Source organism: Phasianus colchicus, chromosome 1 (genome assembly GCF_987193195.1).
Source record: "Phasianus colchicus chromosome 1, bPhaCol1.hap1.1, whole genome shotgun sequence".
Lineage (NCBI taxonomy): Eukaryota > Metazoa > Chordata > Aves > Galliformes > Phasianidae > Phasianus > Phasianus colchicus.
In genome coordinates this window covers 61,619,206-61,647,031 of record NC_143436.1, presented here as the reverse complement: position 1 = coordinate 61,647,031, position 27,826 = coordinate 61,619,206, and the positions used below count along the sequence as shown (strand labels likewise).

At 49.9% G+C, this 27,826-nt stretch overlaps 2 protein-coding genes across 2 annotated transcripts in view; one reads left to right on the top strand and one right to left on the bottom strand.

Annotated features, from left to right (window-relative positions):
• The window catches only part of WNT5B (Wnt family member 5B), a 65,849-nt gene that overhangs the window by 21,798 nt on the left and 16,225 nt on the right, over positions 1-27,826 (bottom strand). The window lies entirely within an intron of this gene.
• Positions 11,219-14,394, top strand: FBXL14 (F-box and leucine rich repeat protein 14). The gene has a single exon (XM_031589874.2). The coding sequence runs from the start codon at positions 11,267-11,269 to the stop codon at positions 12,467-12,469; it is 1,203 nt and encodes a 400-aa protein (XP_031445734.1). The 5' UTR covers positions 11,219-11,266; the 3' UTR covers positions 12,470-14,394.

The following is a 27,826-nucleotide window of genomic DNA, read 5'->3' as shown; positions in this document are numbered from 1 at the left end:
TATCAGAGGGCAGGGGGCTTGCCATAGTATGGGTCTGTATGCTCTTGTCTGTATGCTCTGCCCTAGTATGGCAGTATGCTCTGCCACCTTGTTTGGGTTCTAACTAGCTGGGAGGCTGGAATTCAGTCTCCCTATTCATCCAAGGGAGGTAGATTAATTTCAGGATCAGTATCGTGACATTGCCTGTGGATGCCGTGATAGAGCCTCTGCAGGCTCCAATGCCTTTAAAGATCGTTCAGTGACACTGTGTAAATACAGTTATTAACTCCATATGCACAGTGACACCTCAGGCAGAATGCCCCAGTGCAAGAGAACAGTTTATAGGTGACATCTTTTTCCAAAGAAAGAGATGGCTTTGTTCTTTCCTCGAAGATAATGGAAAATATGTACCCAATTAAGCAAGGCTAGGCCTTCCAATTGCCACTCAAATAGAGAAAATTAAAACTATTTTATGCTGCCATACAAAAGGATATCAGCAGTACTGGAAACTTTTATTCCATTACACATTTATTCTCTCTGGACATGATGTTACCAAATATGCTGACTAGAAAGGCCCAGGAAATTTCTGTAGGTGGAACAGTTGCTCATCATCTGAAGTTAAATCCAGCTGGCGACTGGTCACTAAGTGGTGTTTCCCAGGGGCCAGTGCTGGGGCCAGCCCTGTTTAATATCTTTATTAATGATCTGGGCATGGGGATTGAGTGCACCCTCATTAACTTTGCAGATGACACCAATCAAGGAGGAAGTGTCCATCTACCCTCAGGGATGGAAGGCCTCACGGAGGGATCCGGATAGGCTGGATTGATGGGCTGAGGCCAACTGAATGAACCTCAGCAAAACCAAGTGTCCTGTATTTTGGTCACAACAACTCTACACAATGCCACAGGGCTTGGGGCAGAGTAGCTGGAAATCTGCACGAGGAGGAAAGGATCTGGAAGTGAGAGTTGACAGCCAGCTGAACATGAGCCAGCAGTGTGCCCAGGTGGCCAAGAAGGCCAACAACATCCTGGTTTGTATCAGAAATAGTGCAGCCAACAGGAGCAGGGAGTAAGCTGAGTGGTGCAGTCGATACGGTGGAGGGAATGGAGGCCATTCAGAGGGACCTTGACAGGCTGGAAAGCTGGGCTCGGGTGAACCTAATGAGGTTCAATAAGGCAAAGTGCAAGGTTTTGCACTTGGGCCGGAAGAACCCCAGGCACCTGTACAGGCTGGGGGGAGTTGTCCTTGAGAGCAGCTCGGCAGAGAAAGACCTAGGGGTCCTGATAGATGAGAAACTTAACATGAGCCAGCAATGCGCTCTGGCAGCCCGGAAAGCAAATGGGATCCTGGGCTCCATCAGGAGAGGGGTGGTCAGCAGGGATAGGGAGGTGATTGTCCCTCTCTACTCTGCTCTTGTGAGGCCCCATCTGGAGTACTGTGTTCAGGTGTGGAGCCCTCAGTACAAAAAAGACATGGAGATTTTGGAGGGGGTCCAGAGGAGGGCCACGAGGATGATCAGGGGGCTGGAGCACCTCCCCTATGAGGACAGGCTGAGGGAGTTGGGTTTGTTCAGCCTGGAGAAGAGAAGGTTGCGGGGCGACCTCATTGCAGCCTTTCAATATCTGAAGGGAACTTACTCCCAGGAGGGGAGTAAACTCTTCATAAGGGCTGATAATAGCAGGACACGGGGAAATGGTTTTAAGTTAAAAGAGGGAAGATTTAGGTTGGATGTTAGGGGGAAGTTTTTTACTAGGAGGGTGGTTAGGTCCTGGAACAGGCTGCCCAGGGATGTTGTGGATGCCCCGTCCTTGGAGGTGTTCAAGACCAGGTTGGACGAGGCTCTGGGCAACCTGATCTAGTAAAGGTGTATGTTTGGTGGCCCTGCTAGGCAGGGGGGTTGGAACTACATGATCCTTGAGGTCCCCTCCAACCCAGGTCATTCTGTGATTCTGTGATTCTGTGATTCTGTGATTCTGTGATTGTCCCTTTGTACTTGACACTAGTGGAGCCACATCTTGAGCTCTGTGTTCAGTTTGGACCCCTCAGTGCAAAAAGGACAATGAGGCCCTGGAGCATGTCCAGAGAACAGCAATGGAGCCGGGGGTGAGGGGTTTAGAACACAGTCTTATGGGGAGTAGCTGAAGGAACTGGGGTTTTTCAGTCTGGAGAAGAGGATGCTCAGGGGAGACCTTATCACGCTCTATAGTGACCTGAAAGAAGGCTTGGTGAGGTGGGGTTTGGCCTCTTCTTTCAGTTAACTAGTGGTAACGGCCTCAAGTTGGGCCAGAAGAGGTTCAGGTTGGATATTAGGAAAGATTTCTTCTCAGAAGAAGTGGTGAGGCACTGGCACAGGCTGCCCAGGGAGGTGGTGGAGTCACCGTCCCTGGAGGTGTTAAAGAAATGTGTGGATGTGGCACTGAGCGACATGGTCAGTGGACATGATGGGGATGGGTTGGGATTGGACTAGATGATCTTAGAGGTCTTTTCTGACCTTAGTGATTCTATGATTCATGATTCTATGATCTTGGCTTTGATGAAGAAATACAACAGCCATTTAGTGAAGTATGTCTTGCAAAAATACTGAATTTGTAGAGAAGGTGAGAACTGCTTGTCTAGCAGGTAAGGAAAGCATGTCGTGTTGCACAGAAGAGTGTTATGAATGCTGCCTTATATGCTTGTTTGTTTCCATAGAGCACAGAAAGCTGGTGAATGAGCATATATGCACCCACCCCTGGGGTGGGCACTGTGTAGGAGGAGAGAAGGAATTGCCCCAAATTCTCTATTTTGCAGGGAAAGCAAGAGATCCAAGTAAAGATTTATGCTGTTGCAGCAAAATAACTTCCTCACTTGGAGCAGAAGCCAGATCTCTGATCGTCTTTCCTTCAGTAGTGCTGACAGGGTGTGCACATTTCTTTGGCCAGGCCCAGTGCCATTCTGTACCAGGAGACTCATCACCAGCAGACGGTCATCAGTATTCCCAGCTCCTCTTCCACCAGCCCTGGATTTTCCAGTACTCGCTGCCTCTGATAACCTATTTTGACAGCTTTACATGAGTGGCCCTCAATGCAAAAGCACTGTTATTTATGACATGAATGTGTCTGAAAATACAGCGGTGCTCACATTCACAAATACGTCCTAGAGAAGGCATGCATACAAGATGTCTGAAAAGGAATTTGTGCGTGGTGCATAACAATTATAATGTGTTTTCATTTACTCAGTGTCTCCTCCACACACAAGGGAGTACAACAGAATGTAACTAAACTCGCATATCCTTGCAAATAAGAGCATTTCATACAAAGGTTAAACAAAAAAATCTGTTTAATGTCACTTTGGGGATTAGAGGATACGGAGTAAAACAAACACGCAGAACAAACTTTGAGGGGTTGCTTCAGGAAAAGCACGTGTGTGAGTGTGTGCCATCACATCTGCATATTCAATACGTCTTGCTGGGACAGCTAGGGGAAAATAGGAAGCTGGAAATTTTCAGTGTGGGAATTAGATGGAAGAATGTGAACCACGCAAAACAAAACACAACGGGGCTGCCAGCTGACTTGCTAAAAAGTCAGTGCTCTCTAGGATCCAAAGAAACCCAGCAAGGCAGCGTCCCCAGCAGGCCTGGGCCTGAGGCCTGAGCCCACCAGGAGCTGGGAAGCGCTGGGGCCTGGACTGCTGGGCACCGCGCATCAGGCAGCAGAAGCCCAAGCACCTACTGAGGCAGGTGCACACCTCCCAGCCAGGCCTTTGGATCTGAGTTTCGCCACTGATGAAACAGCTAAAACACCCTCGGAGCAACCAGAACCTCTGCAGAGCTCATGGTATAATCACTTACATAGAGCTCCGAGCCCGTCAAACGACACGCACTGCAGACGCAGAGGAGTATTATTTAGTTACCTGCTGCTTCCCACGTCCTGGCGGCTGTTGCTATTCTATAAATATTTTCAGAGATTTTTTGTTTACATTTCCTGCTTCAAGGCATTAAGAATAATCTTCAGACGAAAGGATTCCCTGTTCCAAGATGAACATAAAGAATACAGCCTGCGTTTGCTGGCAAAAAGCGTGGAACAACAACACCAACAAGACTAGGAAAATAGCAGATCTCAGGGGTGAAATAGTGGAAAGAGAAGCTGCTTTTCCATGCAATTTAGTCAGCTTGTATGCTGGGGAAAAAAAAAAAGAAAATGGACTAAAAGCAGTATTTCTATCTCACATTCTCCCATGCGTGTACACTAAGAAAAAAAAAAAAACACAAAAAAACTTGGGAACCATCTTGATTAAAGAAAGTTGTGTTTTCATTGTACATGACAGGTTCTGGCTACATGGCTACATGGAAGATTAACAAATATGTGGCAGGCCAAGGGTTCCTTTTTCTGAAAGAAGTTGAAAGAACCAGCATAAAACACCAACTTTGTTTTAACCATTGAATTTCCACCCCCAGCACTCTGATCTTCAGACTTTCCCCCACTCTGCTCAGATCTGCCCTTCATTTCACCCTCACATTTTCAGAGACTTTCAGGATTTTTGGTCACGTCCCTCCAGATACTTCATTTAGGCCAATTTAGCAGTTTGAATGAGGTTTTAGAGAGTCTGCACGTGCCCAAGAGCAGAAATTAGAATTGTCACCACTTCTCTATGCATCTATTAGAACTGCAGAAAAAAAAAAAAAAACACAAAACTTTCAGGAAATCAAGCAAACCTGGCAACAACACTTTCTGAACTATTACTTCTAGTAACACAGAATCACAGAATAATTTGAATTGGAAGGGACCCTTAAAGGCCATCTGGTCCAACCCCCCTGCAATGAGCAGGGACACCCACAGGTAGATCAGGTTGCTCAGAGCCCTGTCCAGCCTGACCTTGGGTGTCTCCAGAGATGGGGCATCCACCACCTCTCTGGGCAACCTGATCCAGTGCCTCACCACCTTGATAGTGAAAACCTATTCCTTATTTCCAATCTGAATCTCCCCTTCGATGCTACAGTGACTTTTCTTCAGCCAGAACCAATACAAATCTCCCATTCTATGAAACACAATTTTGCCTTTTTACCTTACATTCCATATGAAATTATATTTTGTAATTCTCACTTGCAGCTTCTTCTCCTTCACTCTGGGCTGAAACTGTGACACCGATTTTCACAGCATTTTTTCCAAAACGGTACTACCTTAGTTTTTAGTTTTCCTCTAAAATCTTAATTGGAGCCAATGCTCGTAGGGCAGGTGACATAACTCTGTCCAATTCTAGTGAACTGCCAATTTTAGAAGGCTATTTACTACCTGAAAATGTGCCGGTGGCTGGGGTCCAGGGAAGGAGGAGTTAACAGTTAAAATCAACACTGCAGTAATCCTAGGTACAGAAATACTGTGTTTTAAGAACCATATGGCTACATCCATACCTCGGGCTGAGCTTACCTTTTTGTGAGGTTACCTCTGACTCTACTGAAGAGCTTATGAGTTACCCTCCCATGGACCTCACTGCCACATCTACCCTTCTGGCATTTGCTTTTCTCCCATCTCAGCCAAAGGCCAGAACATTTCCCCTTGTTCCAGCTGAATGTAACACAGCATTCGCCCTTCCCTGCTGGGCTTTGGCCCATGCAGCTGCTGGAGGCAGCCTTCTCAGCGTGCTGCTGTGACAGTACCACATGGCATGTCGGGCACACGTGTCTGCGCTGGAGCTGCAGGGCTGCCTGCTTCAGCTCTGCTCGCAGAGGTCTCAGAGTTCAATCTCCAGGAATGGCTTAGGAAAGCAAGCACTACCTGAAAGGCCTCTTTGTTTTTCTGCCACTGTTTTTAATAATAACGATTACATCAGATACTTCCCACCATCTTGATCGTCTTTGGTACTGCTAATAAAGGACAGACAAAGCCCAGCATTTAAAATAGCACCCAGTGCAGTGAACTGCAAGCACTGAGGTTTGAGATTTTACACCCTGCTCTCCCGAAACAGTTTCTCGTTGATGATATTAGCCATCGAGTGCTGAGGTGCATAAAAGCTACAATAGGTGTGACATGCATGGAGGAGCCGTGGCCAGGGCCCCAACCACTTATCCCAGCCCCAGACAGCCCTGTCACACAGAAGCAGATGATAGGTGATAGGTATATGACATCCAAGCACAACTGCCTGGACTGTAATCATTTTGGTTCTCCCAGTAATCCTTTCATTTGGACTTGCTTCAATCTGCTGCAGCAGTGACAGTCAGTGGCCACTTTAATGGCAAAATGGGGAATATAATCCACAAATCCCATGCTTTATATCCTCTGACCATTCTTCCCCATATAAGCAGTTATATTCTTGGCAGTTACTGACTGAGAAGTAAGATCAAAACCTGGATAAAAACCTCTAATCCCATAGGCTCCAATTCAGAGCTGGTATTTGCACTGAGACATCAGCTCTGAATTTCACCACAGTACACTATATTTCAGATAAGTCAGCCCCAATGCCAGAAAATACATGGCAGAGCAGAATCACTTTGTGCAGGAGGAAGCGTGTAGTCCTACAACAGACTCACACAGCACCTCACCTTCAGAGACACGATACCTGCCATTTAAAAAACACTGCTCCTTAAACTAGTTTTAAGGAATGCTTCATTGTGACCAACGCTTCCCAGCAAAGCTCAGCAATGCCGAAGGATCCTAATGCCACAATGTCTAAATAACACAGTAACTAATTACACTTCCTTGATAATGACTTGTCAAAAAACAATCGCGACCGGTATGAATTCCAAAGGGAATCCATTCACTTAGCAGCTCCATCTTGAATTACTGAAGTGCAGATGAGTACAATAATAAATGTATATATACTTACACATCTAAAATATGCACATGACACATGTTCTGCCTACACTTAAATGTACTCGTCTTAATAGAGATCTTTGTCGGTAATTACTGGTTACATTCACAGAAGAGTTGCAGGGGATCATTTCTTCTTCGCGTTCAAGCAAAGAAAGCACTACGTGAATCACGCCATCGCTGCTTTCTGACACCCTACTAAGTGCTGCAGAGCCCAGCAGCAGCACCCCGCCTCACGTGTAATGCTGACACCACATATTCTCTCTGCAGCAAGCCAGCACCCTCACTGTGCTGAGCCAGAGTATCGCGATTCGGGTATCAGCAGTGCCAAAGGACAGCTTTGGTCTCCTCCATACAACACAGCCATTTCCCAAACAAACTCTCAAGAAGTTCCTTCCACAAAGCCAAATGGAATCAGTTAAAGACAATAGGCTGTCTCGGGCCAAGCTGAGTTTTGTGGGCATGCAGACCTGATGGAGAAAGGTCTGGAGACCAATTTGTGAAGGACAACGGCAGCCACCTCGAGCAAGGCGAACACCAGAACCTAAATTCCAAAGCAGAGTTAGCTGAACTCTTCCTTAAGCCAGTTACTTTTTTTTTTTTTTTTTTTTTTTTTAGGAAGGAGAAATTTTCCCACTGCAGTCTGGGCTGTGGAGAAACGCTTTAAACTGAGAAGCAACGCAATGGTGGGCTGGACAAAAGGACTGAAAAACGCAGCACCAGCCAGCCGCAGGAAATTAGCTAATGGGATTTATCAGGCTACACCCAAACAGCACGGGCTTGCGACCTCTGCACCAAACGCCAGCAGCTGACATCCATGTCTTGTTTTTTCCAAGGGTGGGAAGGGAAGCACCAACGCTTTGAATACCAGCCTGGATGTCCAGAGCCATCTGCATTAAAAGACAACGAAGGGTTGGGCTGCACTGTTGAAGCGGTTTTGTGCCACTTCTCCCCTGCGGCCCCAGTGGCCACCGCTTATTGGTAAGAAAAAGGCAGAAGCCAAGTAGATTCCTGTGGGTAAATTCATGAGTTTTCCATTCCAGGAAGCTGTAAAAACACAGAAAGCACGTGGAATGGAGTGGCAGAAGAAAAGAAAGGAGAGGGATTGAATCTGCGTTTGTTATCTCTCAAATGATCAATTGGATCCAGGCTTGGAACAGAACAAAATGCTATCCTGCAAGCTGAGAAGCAAACAAAACAAGCAGGGAGAGACTGAGATGAAAACTGCAGAAAGACCTGGCGGATGCTACGCCCAACCACGCAGTAAGAGATGCACAACAGAAGAACTGCTTCCAGCCACTGAAGCCACGAGTCAGTTATGCAGATCCTCCTGAACCGCCGCCAAGCTAAACTGTCCGGCCTCCACCGAACACTGGTATAACCGGGGGAAAAAAAGAATGAAACATTTATCTGGCAAGTGCTTTCAAAAAGAGAAAGCGGCTGTTGGGAGCTGCTCAAGGGGCTGGAATGTCAGACACGGCTCCAGCGGGACAGATTAGCCGTCAAAACGCACAGAGGCAGGCAGAGATTTTTAATAAAATTCAGTTTATCACATGGTGATTACCACCTCTTATTTGTACCACGAGATCATGATAAACATGGCACATATTTCTTTACTCCTGGAAACACAAAGTCAGCTGGACAGCCATGAGATAAATTGCCCCTTTTCGTGTACTTTTACTTTTCTTTCTAAACCTCTGTTTCCAAACATCTGTCACTTAGAGTAGACAACAAAAACCTACCAGGAATATACTTCATATCTTTCCCCCAAAAAAGAGTCCAAGCTCCAGGGCTGTTCCATTTAACACCTAAATCTGAACTGTTTGCAAGGAGGCACAGGCAGCTGATGTATAACATGTGAGAAGGGGAATTCGGGGGCCTCCAAAAAATGATAAGATACAGTAAAAAAATATTTTGTGTTGACTTTTATGCCTTAAAGCATGCCTTTCCCCATTTCCCCCAAATGTCATTTTAAAGGAAAGGCTGAGGGATGGGAAGTGCAGCATTACCTCCATGGTAAGATTCTGCAACCAAATTTGGGATAATACAGTAGCAGGCTTCATTAGCGCACTCTCAGAATGACTTGTGTAACTCGCTCATGCTTTGCCAGGCATGAGTAATACAAGAATCACCATGAGATGCCAACACCACCTCTGTGCCACTTCACCTCGTGCTGCTGGATCTCTGCCGGACCCATCCTGCTTCCGAGCAGCCCTTCTTCAGCCGAACCTCCGCTCTTCTCCGGGCTGAGCAAACCAAGCGACCTCAGCCACTCCTCACACTTCTTCCATGCACCTTTCACCTGCACCTCACTTCACCTCGACTTTCCCCTTTGGTTTGAGATCTGCAATGCTGCCGCTCAGCACCATTCACCTGATCATTTTCCAGTTAACCTGCTGGTTAACCGCCACCCTTAACACCGCCAAAACAGCCAAATCGTACCGCAAAGCTCAGTTCTCACCAGGTGACACCTGGCGTGGCATCCATGGCCATTAAAACCAGCCGTACCCTACGCCCGATCACCCAGGAGCACAGATTTGATTGGGATCAGGCTAAGGCATATCGCACACTCCTGCTCAAAGAGGCAGAGCACACGGTGCAGAGCCGGAGCCAACGCTGGCTTTGCGCCAGCTGCAGGGGTGCAGACGATACCTGATCCAGCTGGGGCTGTGCTCGGCGATACCTGAGCCGGCAGAAAGTCTGCTCATAAAAAGTTAACCTGTCAGGAGCGTCGCGAGCTGACTCGAGCAGACAAGAGTGAATGAGCAGCAGGTCAGCGTGTCCCATCACGTGGCCTGGGAGCTGTAGCGCTGGGCTCCGTGTGCTGCCAAACCACAGCCACATGTCGGTGGAGGCACGTGTGTGCGCCAGGACCTCATGGCAGCATCGGGGCCTGAGAGTCCATCAGCTGTCGCCGCTCCTGACTTGGAGCATTAAGAAAAAGGCAGAATGAAAACTGTGCATTTAACCTCTGACAATCAGCTAACGTGTGTGAGGATGGAGCAACGGTGATTCTGCAGCAGACAGATGATTAAAGTCGAGCCCATTCCTCCAGGCTGCTGAAAGTCTCACTGTAACAAACGCTGTCAGAACCAGGCTAATTTCAGTATCACTTTAGCAATCCAAACAGTATTGAGAATGCACCCCACCGTGTTTAACGAATACAAGTTTTATTTTTCCTTTGGCATGGAAGACCAGTGCTTCTCCTTTGGATGCATTCTGAGAAGCCCTACCTGCTCCACAACACTGCTTCGTCTGTTTGTAGCACCCAGCGACGGCGCTGGGCCCGAGCCCCGCCGTTACCCTCACATGAGGCTACGGTCACGCAGGAAACTCGGATTTCCAACGCCCATTCCCGACACGGCTGGAAATGGCTCAGCTCACGGGAGCGCTCACACCGTTTCCGAGCCGAAAGTTCTTCCACGGCCCGGCCCGGCGGCCCTACAACAGCAGCCCTACAACACAGCCCTCGTAGCGTCCCTATAGCCGGGCACCGGGCGCCCCGCGCAGCAGCGGCCGGGCCTGCACCCCCCCATTCCGCACCAGCCCCTCCGCTCCCTCCCCTCGGGCCCCGCAGCCGGGAATCCCCGCCGGCCCCGCGTGGAGGTGCGCCCGGCCCGGCTCGGCCCCGCCGGCGGCGCGGCAACGGTTAACGGCGGGACGCAGCGAATGGGCCGCGCTGTTGCCGGGGCGACGGCTCGGAGTGTTCCGGATCGTACCATTGCGCAAGGGCGCGGGGAGCGCCAGCAGCGGCGGCGGCGCCGCCAGCCCGGCCCATCCCATCCCAGCCTCCTCCTCCTCCTCCCTCGCTCCCTCCCCGCCCGCCTCGCCGCGCCTCCTCCCCCTCCTCCCGCCCGGCCGGAGCGCGGCGCCGGGGCCCAGCAGCGAGCGGCGCGCGGCGGAGCGGAGCAGGCGGCCGGCGGCGGCCGGGCCCGGAGCGGCGGAGTCGGTACCGGCGGCGGGGCGGGCCGGGCCGGGCCGGGCCGTGCCGGCGCGACCCCCTGCCTCGCTCGCTGCCCTCTCGCCGCCGCCGCGGGATGCGGGCGGCCCGGGGCCGCGGGCTGTGAGCGGCGGCGGCGGCAGCGCGGAGACAAAGGGAGGCGGCGGGGCCCGGCGGCCGGCGCCGGAGCGCGGGGGGCCGCCGCCGCCGGAGCGCACCCGCCCGCCGGGAGGCGGCACGATGCGGCACGGCGCGGCGCGGCGGCAGCAGCGCGGCGGCAGCAGCGGCAGCAGCGGCGCGGCCCGCCCGGCGCGGCGGTAGAGGCGGCGGCCGCGGGGCGCGGGGCCGGGCCGGGCCGCTCGCGCGGCAGCAGCGTCTCCCGCGGGCCGGGCCGCGCCGCCCGGGCCGGCGATGTGAGGGCGGCGGCGGCGGCGGCGGCGGGCGGGAGGAGCGCGGCGAGGCGCGGAGCGCGGAGCGGAAGGCGGGCGGGCCCCGAGCGGAAGCGGGCCGGGCCCGGCGGCGGAGCGCGGCGCCGGCGGGGGCGGCCGGGCGCGGGCGGGCGATGGAAACGCACATCTCGTGCCTGTTCCCGGAGCTGCTGGCCATGATCTTCGGGTACCTGGAGGTGCGCGACAAGGGCCGCGCGGCGCAGGTGTGCACGGCCTGGCGGGACGCCGCCTACCACCGCTCCGTGTGGCGGGGCGTGGAGGCGAAGCTGCACCTGCGCCGCGCCAACCCCTCGCTCTTCCCCAGCCTGGCGGCGCGGGGCATCCGGCGGGTGCAGATCCTGTCGCTGCGGCGCAGCCTGAGCTACGTGATCCAGGGCATGGCGGACATCGAGAGCCTCAACCTCAGCGGCTGCTACAACCTCACCGACAACGGGCTGGGCCACGCCTTCGTGGCGGAGATCAGCTCCCTGCGCTCGCTCAACCTCAGCCTCTGCAAGCAGATCACGGACAGCAGCCTGGGCCGTATCGCCCAGTACCTGAAGGGGCTGGAGGTGCTGGAGCTGGGCGGCTGCAGCAACATCACCAACACCGGGCTGCTGCTCATCGCCTGGGGCCTGCAGCGCCTCAAGAGCCTCAACCTGCGCTCCTGCCGGCACCTCTCCGACGTGGGCATCGGGCACCTGGCGGGCATGACGCGCAGCGCGGCCGAGGGCTGCCTGGGTCTGGAGCAGCTCACGCTGCAGGACTGCCAGAAGCTCAGCGACCTCTCGCTCAAGCACCTGGCCCGCGGGCTGGGCCGCCTCCGCCAGCTCAACCTCAGCTTCTGCGGCGGCATCTCGGACGCAGGGCTGCTGCACCTGTCGCACATGAGCAGCCTGCGCAGCCTCAACCTGCGCTCCTGCGACAACATCAGCGACACGGGCATCATGCACCTGGCCATGGGCAGCCTGCGGCTCTCCGGCCTCGACGTCTCCTTCTGCGACAAAGTGGGGGACCAGAGCCTGGCCTACATCGCGCAGGGACTGGACGGGCTGCGCTCGCTCTCCCTCTGCTCCTGCCACATCAGTGACGAGGGCATCAATCGCATGGTGCGGCAGATGCACGGGCTGCGCACCCTCAACATCGGCCAGTGCGTCCGCATCACCGACAAGGGCCTGGAGCTCATCGCTGAACACCTCAGCCAGCTGACGGGCATCGACCTCTACGGCTGCACCCGCATCACCAAGCGGGGCCTGGAGCGCATCACCCAGCTGCCCTGCCTCAAGGTGCTCAACCTGGGACTGTGGGAAATGACTGAGAGCGAGAAGGTCAGGTGAGAGGAGGGGGTGCCCCGAGACCTCCGTCTCCTCCGGAGGAACTCACGGACTGAAGGACTGACTGACTGCTGCAACGGAGGAGAGGAGAGAGGGGCACGCGCACAGCCATGCTACCCACGCACCCTGGCACTGGAGGGAAGAACAGAGCGAGTATCCTTGACCCCTGTGTGCTGCCTACCTGCCCTTGTTCTGGAGGAGGAGGAGGAGGAAAGGGCGGGGTGGGGGGCAGGAGGAAAGAAAGAGGAAGCACCCACCCTTTTTCCAGGTCATGCCTCCAGCTCCACACAGGGGAAACAGAGCTCTCCGCATCCCTACCCCAGCATCCTCCCCCTTACAGAAGAGGTAGAAGCCCACACTTATGCACTGGGGCTAGAGACACCCCTCTTTATCCCCACTCCCCGATTCCATCCCCTCCTGCACTAAGGATGGATAAAGATCGAGACCCTTGCTCTGCCATGTATTGAGAGTAGATTATTTTTGATTTATATAAAGGAGAGTGGGAATGGAAATGGGAACAAACAATTACAACAGCAGGAAAGGCTTCCTAGCTACACTTATGTACCTGGCCACCCAGTCATCCTGCACTGGGCACAGACACAGCTTTTGGTTATAAAAAAAATAAAAGCCCTGAAAAACAAACCCTAACCATTCCACCTCTGCGCCTGCCCCTCCCCTGTCAGCTGGGAATTGTGACAGAAATACTGCTCCCTAGGTACATTGATTTTTTTTTTCTTTCTTTTTTTTTTTTTTTGTTAAAGTCTGTTTTCAATCTCCAGTTCCATGTTGCTCTCTGCTGTGGGTAGATACATACTCCCACTACTCCAGTTCTCCACTGCACTGAGAATAGGGACAGCTACAACCTCTCCTTTTGTCAGCGTGTTTCCACGTCATCCTGCACTGTAGCTAAAGGAAAAGCCCAGGCACTCTGTTCTTTCTCCCCATCTCTGTATTGGAGATGAAGATACCATTTCCTCCTACCCTGTTTCTGTAGAGCCTGGACGTGGACCCTGGTCTGTTAGACCTTCCCGTGCACTGGGGGCCACAGAGTTATTGAGAGACTCCTCTTCCCTTCACCATTCTCCTTCTCCCCTCCCTCTTCTTGGCAACAGGGATAGACATATCCAGCTATGTATCCATTCCTCTTGGATGGGGGCTGAGCGGGTAGAAGGGGTGGCCAGCTCCCCTCAGCCTGGGGGACTTAAGGAAGAATCTCCAGCTTCATTTCTGCTTCATTTGAGATACTGTGACCTGTTTTTATTTTGAAATGCATAAAAAAAATTACTGCTACAAAAACAGCCTCTTACTCTCCCATCTATCCCTCGCTTATGTCCTGTAACTGGTCCTAGTTTTCCTCATTCATTCTCTTTACAGTATTCATTTTCTGACACGGTTTTAATTTTTAAAGACATCTGAAGTTGCTGTTCTTGTGGATTTTTAAGTACATTTTTTTTCTGCTGAATATATTCTATATATATAAATATATATATGATGTCTGGCTACCTCGTTTTAATTTGTTACTTTTTTTTTTTTTTTTTCCTCCTCAAAAGCCCTGGAATTCTTACAGGAAAGAGATTTTGAGACTGAAACATTTTTGTGCCTAGACTGGAATAATGCTCCTTCCTTGGGTTTGTTCTTCATTTTCTTCCCCGCTTTCCCCTCCTTTTTTTTTTCTTTTTTTTCTTTTTTTTTTTTTTCCTTTTTAAAAAAATCTTTGTTTGCTTTTGAGCTTACCCCGCTGTGTCCCACCTTCACATTCTGGTTGTGCCTCTCCCTCCCTCTTTGCTGGGGATTGGGGACCCAAACTGTGTTTCTGCATTTTGCCTCTTCTAGCACAAACGTGTAACGTGAGAATCCGTGCTGAGGATCGGGCTACTGCTACGACAGAAATGTGTAAAATGCAAGTTGTTGGTTTTTTTTTTTTTTTTTTACAAAATTATATAGAGATATATGCAAATCCTTTCCCCTCCCCTCTCGAATCACCTACAAAAGGTCACTGTGCGAGGCTTCCTGTTTGTGGGCGAGGAGCGAGCAGCCTGCAGGCCCCGAGGCTGCAGCGCGAGGGGAGGAGACTGAAGTTCATCTGTCTTATCTCTGTTCTGTCAATAAAATGGAGCTGGTTCTTTAGATTTTTTTTTAATTATTATTTTAAAGAGGAAGAGTTAAGGATTTTTTTTTTTTTCTTAAACAGAAAACTATCTTGGCTTTTTTGTTTGCTTTTTTTTTTTTTTTTTCCCTTTTTTCCCCTTTCTCACGTGTTCAGTATCTCAAACCCTCCACAGTAACAGGCCAGACCACAGAGTTAACGCAAACCCAGAGACCCCTATGGATTAATTGTACTGTTTGTGAATTTGTATAAAAATAACAAAGATCCTCTTAAAACATTTTATATTCTTACAGTAAAAGGTTAAACTGATATTTATATAATAAAAGAGGAAATATGAAGTATGTTTTTGAAAAAAAAAAAAAAAAAAAGCCGTATCTGTGTTGTCTGTGCTTCTTGATGAGAGGTGCCTGCCTGTCCTGGTGTGCTCGTGGTGCTGAGGGGTTGGGGCCACTGCTGAGGGAAAGGAGGTAGGGTCTGATCCCTCAGTACAGGATGCTGGGTAACATCAGCATTAAAAGGTTCTAGGGAAGGTTTGGTTGGAGCAGCACCGGATGCGGGAGCTCTCGGCATCAATGGAGAGAACTGGTGTTGAGATGTTCCTTGGGGTGAAGTGTCTGCTTCAGCTGGAGTTTGTTATCATGTGAATTTGGTATTTTGTGGCAGGGGAAAGCTGACGCTTGAAAGAGAGAGCATAAGGACTGATCTGTTCATTCTTCATAGTCCCAGGTAGATGGCAGAGGGGGTCTGTGCCTAACTTGAGGCCCACCCTCACCGTTCCCCATGGAACGCACATCAGATAAAAATGTTTCCCAGCAAAGCCGTGCAAGCACACGAGAACCTGGGACATCTGACATGGCTCTGCTGGTTTCCATTGCCCAAGCGAAGATGAAAGGAAAGAGGAAGTAAAGTAGGAATGTAAAAAAAAAAAAAAAAAAAAAAAAAGTTTGAATAATCGAAGGTGTCCTTTGTACTATACCGTAATCTTTCTCTTTAATGTATGACTTTTAACCTGACAGGGTCCCTTTTAGACTTGCACGATGTGGGTTTTTTATTGTTGTTTGAGATGGAGCTTAAGCGGTGTTTATAGGGCATGAAACAAAGCTTTTCTCCCTCTAAGTCCTGCAGCAGGGCTTTCTCTCCCCCGCTGCCCCTTTCCTTTCTTAAAGGAGGGGTTGGGGTAGAGAGAATGCGAAATGGTGGAAGAAGCCAGAGCCATTGTTCAGGAAAGTTAAAAGAGGAGCTGTCCTTGCTTGCTTGTTCAGTCATGCATACTGAATCTCGCCGTGTGAGGGTCCCTATGGAAAGGAGGAGGGTGATTCTTCCCCTCTTTTTAACATTCCTCTCCAGGCCTGGCTGTATTTAAGCTGCTTTCCTCCATGCCGAGGAGGGAGGGGGATGGTCTGAAGTTCCTGTACATTTGCATTTTAAGCACTTCCAGCACTGAGCAGGGCACTTTGTTCCCTGTGCGCTATCCCGCTCAGGCACCCCGCTCACCGGGCGCTGCCACGGGTGCTCCGCCGCCCAACCGAGGAGGTGCAGGGGCTGGGCCTGTGCTCACCTCTGCCTCCACGATGCTTTTGGCTCAGGCTGGACAACACACGGCTCTTTGTTCCCAGCCCTAACCACCTCTCTCCTTTTATCTCGGTGCTGCATTTCAAAGGGGAAAATCACATTTCAAGAGGGCCGCAGTCGTGCACAACCTCATCCCCACCCCAAGGAGAAGGGCCGGCACCTTGAGACTGGGACTTTAGGGTCTGCGTTGTCTTCTTTCCCTCTCCAAGACTTCCACGCTTTCTGCTGGGAGTTCATCACAAAAGCTGCATTGTTCACACTGGGGAAAGCCACCACAATTGGATCTAATTGAGCCTGACACTATATCCATCTTCCTTTACTTGGAGGGAGGTGTGGGGTCTTTCTTTCCTGCATGAAGAAAAAGGTCTACGGTAGCTTCCTGACTGAAAAGACAATGTATGAACGCTATAAGCGACAGGAATTCCAGATCAGGTTCCCGTTACATCTGAAATGTAAGCGTTCCCAGGGTAGCCAGCAGTTCTAGCGAGGGAGGGGGAATGATAGATCTCGCATGATAGACCCCCAAAAAGGGTTGTTTCTGCTGGATTTGACTAAAAATGGTGTCTCCTTACTAAGGGCCATGTTTGAATGGGTAACAGTTGGATATCTGTGTCTAAATGACTAGAATGAATGTGCTCTTGAGTTCTGTAATCAGAAATAGAACAGGATTTTTTTCCTAAACAACAACAACAACAAAGCCCCAAAACACAAAACCAAAACAACCGAATACAAGAAAAAAACCACCAAACTTTTCTGCCTACTAGAGGAAAAAACAAAACAAAAACGAAGCCAAAACCATTGCCCCATGACCCAGCATGCTGTTTAAATGGAAGCCAAGCCTAAAGACACTGCTGAAACCAAAGCACCCTGAGACACCAGGGATTGTTCCCACTGCAGAAGCCAGTGCTCCTCACTGACTGCTGTGCTCTCGTGCCTGGGAACGACAGCTCCTTGGGCACAGCCTTACTGTACTGCGAAGCCAGAGCGGGAAGAATGCATGTTTTCACTAGTAAAGAGAAGGGTTTCTCCAAATAAATAATCCATTGCCAACAACCATAGACCAATTACCATGTGACTCCTCAGGGTAACAAGGAAACTTAATTTTCGCTCTCCAGCCGCTCTTGAATTTTTGAATATGACTCAGTTGGCAACCAAGGTAGAAAGCCATAAAAGCACCGTTTGCAAGCGGGCTGGAAATCTCCCGACTGTATTCCCATACTCCTTAGAGCACCACCAAAGCAGCGAGGGCTCTGCATTGCCTGCCCCAGCCCCTGGGTTCCAGCCCAGCGAAAGCACCACCAGCCTTGCTGGCTGAGGCAGTCCTTGCCCAGGACAGAGGAGCAGAGCAGGTGTGACACGAAGCGGGGATAAAGGGACGGGCAGCAGAAGATGGCAGCTCGCGAGCTGCAGCGAAGCACCCGAGTGTGCAGGTCCCTGGCTGCTGCAGCAGCTGCGTCCCTAGCCAGAGCCAGTGGCTGGCTTCTCTCCCAACCAACCTCCAAAAGCACATGTGGGGAGGGAGAGATGGAAGGAAAGGGAGTCTCCACCTGGGTCCTACTGCCCTCGGACGAGCATGTGGGAGACCGGCGTGTGGAGATTTATATATTTTATATGCTCCCACCCTGTGCTGCAGTTTTGGCTGAATCCATTAGTCACAGAGATTTGGGGGTCGTTTGTTTCCCTATTAATAAATCATGAGGGCCTAGGGACAGGTGTAATGCAAACTGCCTGGGTCCATGCTAGAACAAGAGGTTGTCCCCATGAAAATATAGCTACTGAACATGTCCTCTGATGAAGGGGAAAAGCCAAAACGAGAGCACGGTGGCCAAGGCACCTGGACTTTTCAGATCCAAAGGCAGAAGTCAGCACAGGCTGTCCTTAGCAATTTAAAGGTAGGTAGGTACCCCTGGGGTCTGGCAGCCTCACTATACACATGCATGGGCTGCTTCTAGCAAAGTGAATCCTTTGCCTTCTCTTTTTTGATCCTCTACCTAAAACCCCACTACTTCAGCCAGCAGCAGCAATTTAACAGTGCCTTCTGTGGAAGAAAAATAATTGATAAACTCATCGGGGTGGCTCTGGCCCACGCAAGGACCCCTAAGGACAGCAGCGAGGCCCCACGCCAGAGCTGCTGGCCGCGTTGCATAACGCTCCCTGCCTGGCCGCTGGATTCCCCAGCCCAGAGCTGGATAGGGCTCATGGGCTCCTCTGCCAGAGCTCAGATTCCAGCCACGTTTGGCAGTGACACTGAGTGCTTTTCCACCGTCTTTAATTAAATCTACCAAACGCATTAGCTACATGCCAGTCCAACCTGAAACGGTGCTGTCAAGATTTTGAAAGATCCAAATCCAACCTGCTCTTCCGAAAGAATGATGAACAGAAATGAGATTCTCCTAAAAGGCTCCCTAAAACCTGGGGTGTGCTTCGGAAGGGGTGCCACCAGTTTCATAGCAGGGACATACGCCCCAAGCAAGCATTTCCACAGGAGCTTATCGAGTCGTGAACCAGGCTGCTGTTCTGCTACAGAAACAGAGATGCGCACGTGGACACCTCCTTGTCGTTCTCCTCCCCTCGATTCTAGCGCCTCGGCCTCCATGAGGGGCTGCCCCAACCGGGACGGGTCTCGGCCGGCTCAGGCCTAAGGGAAGGGAGGGACACGGGGACACCGGGCCGCCCTCCGCGGGCAGCCCCCGCCGCAGCTCCGCTCCGCGCCGCCAGGCGGCAGCATTGCCCGCTGAGTGCCGCCGCCCGCCCCGGGGAGCCTCCGCCGCGGGCTCGGCTGCGGCTGCCCTCGGCCCCGAGAGCCGCGCTCAGCCGCTAGGAAGGCGGACGGGGGCCTCGGCTACGCGCTCTTCACCGCCTAATTAATTGATTAGCACGCGCTGGGAAACGCGCTCCGCAGCGCAGGTGGAGAACCGAGCGCAGGCAACGCAGCGTGTGAGCATGGCAGCGCGAGGCCGGTGGAGATGTGTTGTCACCTCGGGGTCATCTGCGGCACTGGCAGGAAAATGGGCAGAAAGGCTGTAAGGAGAGGGGAGAGATTCCGGCACAGAATTGGAGAATCATTAAGGATGGAAAGACCGCTATGATCACCTAGTCCTGCCATGGACAAGTACCCTGGGTGAGATGGCTGCCGTTGGAAGCTGGTCTGGCAGGAAACAAGCAGAAGTGGAGTTTGTCATCATCAACACTTGGCTTCCCCATGGTTAACTCCAGCGTGCTCCTCCAGCTACTCAAACTGATGAGGCTGCTGTGGGTTTTCACCTTAAAGCAGATGATGTGGAGACAGCTGCTTGGTCATCATGGGCACGCCTGATCCCCGTGTGGGACCTGCTTGTCTAGGGCTGAGATGGCTGCTGCTGGAAAACACCTATTTCAACAGCAAAACATTTTACACAGTGATAGTGATAGAACAAGGAGGAATGGCTTTAAACTAAAAGAGGGGAAATTGAGATTAGATGTTGGGAAGAAATTTGTTACTCAGAGGGCGGTGAGGCCCTGGCACAGCTGCCCATAGAAGCTGTGGTGCCCCATCCATGGAGGTGCTCAGGGCTGGGCTGGATGGGGCCCTGGGCAGCCTGAGCTGCTGGGTGGCAGCCCTGCCCATGTCACGCAGTTGGGGCTGGGTGGGCTTTAAGGTCCCTTCCAACCCAAGCTGTTCTGTGATTCTGTGATTGTAAGACAAGATATCCCCCTGATTTAGAACCAGCACTGCCTCACCCCTGCTGCACCAGAGCCAGGCTGTGGCTCTGCCATAAGAACACCAACAGTGAGCCTCCTCAAAGGCTCCAAGTTATTGCTGCTGCCCAGAGCAACACCCAAAGCAGTCTGCATCTCAATCTTTGCAGCTTCACACTAAGCAAATCATGCACAAGGATGAGAATATGAACAGAGTAGGATAAAACAAATTAATGCTTGGATTATTTTAGCTCCGTTCTGTTGCGCAGGGCTTGGTTACGCTGCTGGCAGCTGCTCAGTGGGATACCTCCATGGTGATTAAAGTACCAAGGGCTGTATGCACATGTCCTTTTTAGCACCTAAACTTGAATGTTTCTCCTCCCTCTGATTTCTAACGCTGCTGCTACAAACAGTTATAGTGTCTTTTTCAGAAACAGCTGTACCCAATAATTTCCTTGAATTAGTAATTAGCTTCTGCATGGCTCATTACATGCACAGCATCAGAAAGGCAAGTACAATCACTGACGGGGAAAGAGGTGGAAGCAACTCAGATTACGTCCACCCCTCCTGCTTCCACAGTTCTCCTGACTGCTGGCACCTGGAGCAGCAAAGTCTAAATGAGCTTTCCAGCCTCACACTGCCCTGAAAGGGAGGATCAGGGCAGCGAGCACCAAGTGTGGGGCCACCTTCCTATTATCCTCACAGCAGGGTCTGCCATCCAGAACCCCCAGAAGTGCTGATGTATGAGCACAGGTTGTAGGAAAGCTCCAAGCAACAGTGACTACACCAGCAAAACATCCCCCTCTCTCCAGATTCTTCAGCTATTGAAGTTTTTGTTTCAAGCAGGGCAAGCCTCGAAAACAAAGGCAGAACTGACACACAGCAGTGCCTGGACAGTCCTGGAGGCAGTCGTCTAGTCACAACAGGTACGGCTCAGATTGCACCAGCTGCTCTATCTTCATCTTAACCAGGACCCTCTCTGCAGTGACTCCGAGAGACCACCCGTGTGGATCAAAGGCACAGGCAGGACATGGTCCTTAAGGCCACAAATGGCATTGCCCATCACGATTTTCCATCCCTAGGGGCACCTGTCCATTAGCAAAACTCGCACAGATCACACCAAAGACCAATGGGATGGCAGCAGCTTTTGGTTTAGAGATCCAGACCACAGTGCTGGAGAACTGCGTTTGGGCTGCCAGCTTCTTCCCTGTATCTCGGGCTGCTTTGGATGCGGCTTGCTGGGATGACACCTCCCTGCACACCTGCCAGGAGCGCGGGCAGACATGCGGAGGCTGCATGTGAGCGGCTGGGTGTAACTTCCACCCTGTCCCTGGTGCCAAAAACAAGCATGTTAGAGCTAATCTACCCCTGTCTCAGCTCAACTGCTTTTCTGTGACTAAGCCCCTTATAATGGTTTTACTAAAATCCCCTTTTGATGGAAAAAATCCCAGCTGGAAGTTTCAGGCAGCAGCACAATGTGCAAGTCTGCGTGTCCCTTTCCCTAGCTTCACAAAAGCCTCTAATCGAGTGGAAAATTTGCTGGAGGCCAGAGGTTTAGGCCTTCAATTATTTTTTAAGGGATTATCAGGAGAGAATGGGGGTACTTACGACCCTCCCTCTCTTTGTGTTTTGGTTTGCGCCGCTTTCAGACAGGCTCAGCCAGAAACCTAAACCACTGCAGCTGGATCCAGAAAAACCACCAGCACACATCTCAGCAGCGAGCTTCCTCCCCGCCCTATAGCCAGACCCCGGGCTTTGAGCCCTACTGCTGCACTGCACAGCTATAACAGGAGCAACACCGTATTCTAGAAGTCCTTCTTAATAATCACTCCAGAAAAAGCAACTGGTTCCAGTCCTGTAAGCCTTGCTAAACTGGAAAATAAAAAAATGAAAACGAGCAGACAGAGCTATGGTCCTCTGGACAGGCCATGAGGCTGGGCTTTGGCTCTGCAAAGCCATTATGCAGGAGGTCTTGCTCCAATCAATTATAGCAAGTTCCAAAAAGCCTTGGCAGTGAAGCTGAGTGCACTGCAACACCCAGCTTTCCAGAGCCTTGCTCCAAGGGTGGGACCTAGGTTGGAGTCCTTGGTGCTTTCACAGCCGACACACAAGAGTCAGACACTTCAGAGGCTCCAGAACAACTCCTTGCTAGGCAGGAAGCCACATGTTGTCAGCGCTGCTGGCTCTCCTGCCTGAGGAGCCACATACCTTAATCAGAGCTATTGGGAAGTGCCTGCACTCACACGCCATCCAAACCATCCAATTAGGCACTGCTCCTCTATTGTCAAATTGCTGTGCTTGCACCTGTGTACAAACAAGCCTTTCCAGACCTGGAGGAAGCAGCAGCATGCCTTGCTTCTAAACAGCAGACAAAGGAAGACATGCTTAATTCCTTCCTCCCCTTGCAGCACCCCAAACCTACACCTCCCAGAGAAGGCAGTAACCATGAGCCCTCAGGTGAAGCCTGGAGAAAGGGCCATTCTTCCCCTTTCCTTCTAAGCCACACTGGTCATTTCAGATTTGTGGCAAGAAGAGCACACAAGGAAAAGAATGACTGCAGATCACGAGCGTTTACTCTCAGGGTCTGTCTTTACTTCTGGAAAGCTTTCTGCACATTCCATACAGCAGCTGTTGAGTAAAGCACAGAAATAGGCTCTGACCCCTGAGCCTTCCAACCATATGGTTGGTATGGAAGATGTTTCAAAAGAAAGCAGTGGCTGCCTCTGCCTTTTGGATCTTATCGGATCCATGTGTGCTAGGTGTGTTCTGAAAACACCTGGGGAGGCTGAGGGGCCAGGGTGTTCTCCTTCTGGATCACGATCAGACTCGAGCAATTTTGGGCAGGCACGCAAATACAGCACTCAGCACCTGAGGGGTGTTAAAATAAAAACCAGACAAACACAGAGGAAAAGGCAAATGAGGCATTTGTGGAATTTAGATGCCCCGGGAGCTAGGTGGTGCTTAAGATGGGGATTTTCATTTTGCAATTCTGAATGCTGCCTAAATGTCATTTGTTTTGCTTCGTTGTTGTTTTTATTTTTTTATCAGGTCTCTTACCTCTCTCTTCCTCACTCTCTCCATCCACACACACAGTGCTTTTGCAAAGAGTTTTAAGATGGTAAGATATAAAGGCTAATGACCCAGCATTTTCAAAACTGCTCATTAAGGCTGATGTGCTTTAAGATATGCTGTATTTGTCCACCTTTCAGAAGACAGATGAGTCCGCTCTCCATGACTGGAGAGCTTCAGCATCCAAAGATAAGGGACTCAGAATTGCCAGTAGCCAGTAGCATTGTATGTAACCTGTATGAATCATTAGTGTTGCTACAAACATAAGGTCAGGGAAGAAACAGCTCTCCTTCCACTTTCTCACTCCAGTCAACTGAATGTGAGGCATAAACCCACAAGAGAGCCATCCTACCTGAAAAGTGAATCTTTCACCTAGCCATCTATCCCCAGGCATTGCAAGCAAGCCTCCCTCCTGGAGTTTCCAGTCTATTTTTATATAGCTTGCCATCCACAGATAACCTTCAGGAGCCCTCCTTACAGTATCACTGAAACACAGTGGACTTCCACAGATCCCTGCCCAACATCCTGCACGGAGGCAGCATCAAGTATACTTGGATCATTCCTCAAAAGGTTTATCTCATCCATTCCCAAAACTCTCCTGTCAAAGGCACAGCCTGCTCTCCCCTATCTAACCACTTGCAGTTTTCTTATAATATTTTTTTTCCATATCCATCTAAAATCTTCTGTATTTCCTGCAGATTAAGCTTCTCCTTCCCCTCCCTCCCCCGCCCCCAACTACTTTCCACAGCTGGCAACAGAAAAGGCTTCATCACTTTTCTTTAGGGCAACCTCTTAAGGCCTGGCACACAACTCCTTCCTCTTCAGGCCTTTCGCTCAACTCTGTGAATGCACCTCAAAATGCAGCATGCTTCATCTCTGTGCTGGATTTGCTTTGTGAAGAGCCCAGTTATAATACTACATTATACAGGTGGATTTTTAGATGTATGATAAACATGTCTGTGAACCATTACAATCCTCCCAAACATCTGCACATTGCAAGACTTGAATCCAGAATCCCAACAATGTAAAGCAACTTCTGCACAGGGATGTTACAAGATTTCATGCATTACAATATTATTATATACTATAAAGATGCTATAAAGACAACTTGCCATTTTAAGTGTTAAGAGAGCCTTACTACAAGTGGGTAACTCAGTACTGTTCCTCTGTCCCAGCATTCCCACTTCTTTCTCTTACAGGTTCCTGCAAGCCTCACTCCTTTATCTTTCCTTTCAGTGATCTCTCATACTGCAGCCTGCTCATCCAGCAGCATAGATCTCCACAGGAATCCCTGGAGGATGTAGTTCTGTTCCCTCCCCAGGGTCCACTAATGGTGACAAGATGGATGTGCTCAGTTCAGTAAAAAAACTGTTATCAAGGCACAATTGCATCTCCAGTCTCACTGCTAGTGTTGCACAGCAGAAGTACTGAGCTACCATACAGCACAGAGAGGATGCTGCTCACCCAGTAACTTAGAACTCTGTGTCTTACATGCTGCATTGCCCTCATGGACATCAGCAGCAGTGGAGTGAGGTAAGTGAAAAGGCCTACATAGGGCTTGAGTTTTGGGGAGTCTACATCTTCAGAGATTCCTCAGCGACATGGAAGGTAGGACTAGAGGGAAAGGCCTCAAGTTGTGCCAGAGGAGGTTCAGGTTGGGTATCAGGAAAAATTCATTCTTTGAAAGAGTGGTCAAGTGCTGGAATGGGCTGCCTGGGGAGGTGGTGGAGTCACCATCCATGGAGGTGTTCAAAAAACATTTAGATGCTGTACTGAGAGATGTGGCTTAGTTGGAAATATTGGTGGTATATAAACAGTTGGACTAGATGGTCTTGGAGATATTTTCTAACTTTGGTGATTCTATGATTCTGGCAAGTTGCACCTTTGAGTATAAATAAGAGAGTAGATTCTGCTCCAAGCTCACTGCATGACAGCATAGAATCATTACCGCTGGAAAGGACCACTAAGATTATCCAGTCCAACCATCAGCCCAGCAGTCAAGTCCTGCCACTCGGCTGCACCTCAGCTGCTTCATGCATAGATCAAGAGCAGTATCACATATCCATGGGAATAAAAAGCTAATTTGTGGAAGTTCAAAAAAAGTGCTTGAGACCTTTGCAAGGAAGTCATCAGAGACATCTCAAATATAATCCCTGATATCCCTGTGCCCAATGCACAGCATCATGAAGAGTCAGAGCCTCCCATCAATCCTGGAGGAGGTCCCAGAGCATGTTCCTTTCTGCATGCTTCCATACCGTTTCCCTGAAGAATAGTCCTTGTAGAAATAAGTATTTGAAAGTGTTTCAAAACACAGCTTGAGTCTGTAACTGCAGACAAATTGTGTCAGGTGGGGTTTTTGTGTTGAAAGAACTGTCTATATATTCAGCTGCATATTGCTGTAAACATTTAAAGAAACTGCTTTGTCCAAAAAGGAAGGACAAGTTCTTACTATTATGAAAGCTGGGGGGTTTCCAGGGTTGCTGGTGTGCCAGCAAACGATCCAGAGCCAGAAGAGATAATCACAGTAGAAACGATAGGAAAATCTACACCATCTTGAGGGCCACCTACGCAATATCTGCACATGTCTCATAAACCAGGTGTTACTCCCCGGAGCACATAATTTGGGCATGCATTCAGCATGCCACTCCTCACACCTCCTGCCTTGGATGGGTTGTCACTCCCACCAGAACAATGTCACGCACTGCCTACAGCTACATGTAACCCCAGCGCCGCTAACCCCACTTCAGAGAAATCTGTCATTTATACAAGAATATGTTGTGTCAGTATAAAAGTAGCCCACAGCTGGGAATCAGCAGGAACATATTTGAGGTATCGCACTCGGAGAAGGAACAGAAAGCTGCTTTGCCCACAACTGCCCAAAAGCAGCTGTGGCAGTCTAAGTCAAAGACTTGAAGGGAGGCACACAGAGAAGCCAGGGGTGAGGCTCCAAAAGAGGCATAGATGTGCACTCCAGAAAACAGGCTGCAAAGCACTAACTCCATACATCTAGCAGCAGGGCATCCTGCTTGCTCAGCACGTGGATCCTTGCACGATTCAAGACAGGAGAATTTCTCCTCTGTGCACCAGCTGTTCTCAGGAGTCAAAGCTGAAATCCAAGCAATAACTCCTCACTCTTTTCAAAAACTAAGCATGAAAAAACAACTTAAAGAGAAACAAAAAAGCAATCTCTAGTTAGGAGCCTGCTCCACCACAGAATGAAAGAAGTGCTTACTTTTTTTCAGGAAGAGATTACATTTCTTGTACCAGGCTGACGGTGGTCATGAAATGGGGTTCAGCGCATGGATGTAGTTCTGGAGGATTCTTGTTCTAATAAATAAGCATAACTCTGGGGTAAACCTCTGTCAATACAAATCCTATGGAAAATATTGCTCCTGTAGACAGAAGAGACCAGTTCTGTTTGTGTATTCAGGCACTGCATACATGAAGATATTTTAGAGGCCTCTATACTTAGCCATTGTGGTTTCGATCTTTCCCAGGCCAGAGGTAGCTGTGTAAGAATATAGTCAGCATGGGCTAAACAAGTACATTTAAAACCATACTATTATTACGAAGTTAGTTAAAGAAGGCTTTTTTGTTGTTTTTTTGTTAAGTTCTGTAATTCAAGATGAAATCATTAGAGAAAAAAAAATATCTAACACTCCTCTAGCCCTTACAATGAGCTGTGTTTCTTTTCAGTACCTCCTTGCACTTAACTGCAGCCAGACCACCTCAGGTCATGAGCTCATCTGATCTCACCCCAGCGGCAGGGCTGGGTCCTGCTGATACCCCCAGGAAAACCCAGGGTCCCACAGGAAGCGATGTGGTGACTCAGTCAGTGTCACTCTTTCCTCTGAGTCAACACCGACCCAGTGTTTCACTGCAATGCTGGAGGGTGCTGACCCGCACGGTGGAAATAAATGGGTGCCTGACCACGCTTGTGGTTATTAAAGACATGCTGCTTTACACAAACATTGGCATTTGGCTACGTGACCGCTCCTATGTGTGTAATTGCACTTCTGCCTCCCTCCGCTTTATGCCCTGAATTGTGTCAATAGCTGCTGTGTTTCACTCAGACCTAAAGGCACTTCAGAGGTTGAAGAAGCAACTCCAGCGGAGCACAAAACTAAGAGCCTCAAATTTTATTGCAGCCCCCACCTCTGGTTGGCCACATAACCTTGAACACATCCCTTCTACCCTCTTCTTCTACCCTGGTTTCCCCACTGGGATTGTGAGAAGAATCTCTTCTGTAAAGTGCTTTGAGCTACTGATGGAAAACTCCATCTAAGAGATCACCATAAGGATGAGTTATGCAAGATGGTACTGTTAATTTGTTACATTTATTAAACAGTCTACGCTTTTTTTTCCAGAAGAAAAGGTATTAGGGAAACTTAAGAGAGACTTCTACAGACAGCAGTTTTCTGCATTTGATATAATTGTGACCTATGATCTTTGTGTAATGCAAGATGTGCTGAATTACAGACCAGACAGGTATTACACCCTTTGATGTACAGGAGTTCAGGGATGCCTACACTACGAGGCAAGTAAGCACTCCAAAGGTGCTGAGCATTAGCAGGATTCTTGTCCATAGGCAACTCAGCTGCCTATAATTATCTGAAGAAAAATTCCTCCTCTTCTTCCCTAGTCGCAGTACCCTGATGACATGCTGCATTTGCTCTGTGGACTAAACTTCAGAACCACGTAACATTTACAGCACACAGTCCTAAAAGCACATGAAAAATACACCTGGTTCTGGGATTTGGCACAAACTCAGCCCAGGTTCACTGAAAGGTTTGTGACCCTTTTGAGCACAGCTGGGACCAACTTACAGTTTTGCACCATACTCTATGGCTCAAACAAAGAGATCTGATTGCACTCCGAAGCTTTGACCAAGATGCACTTGGAGAGTTATGGGTTTGTACTCTCAGTCATAAACT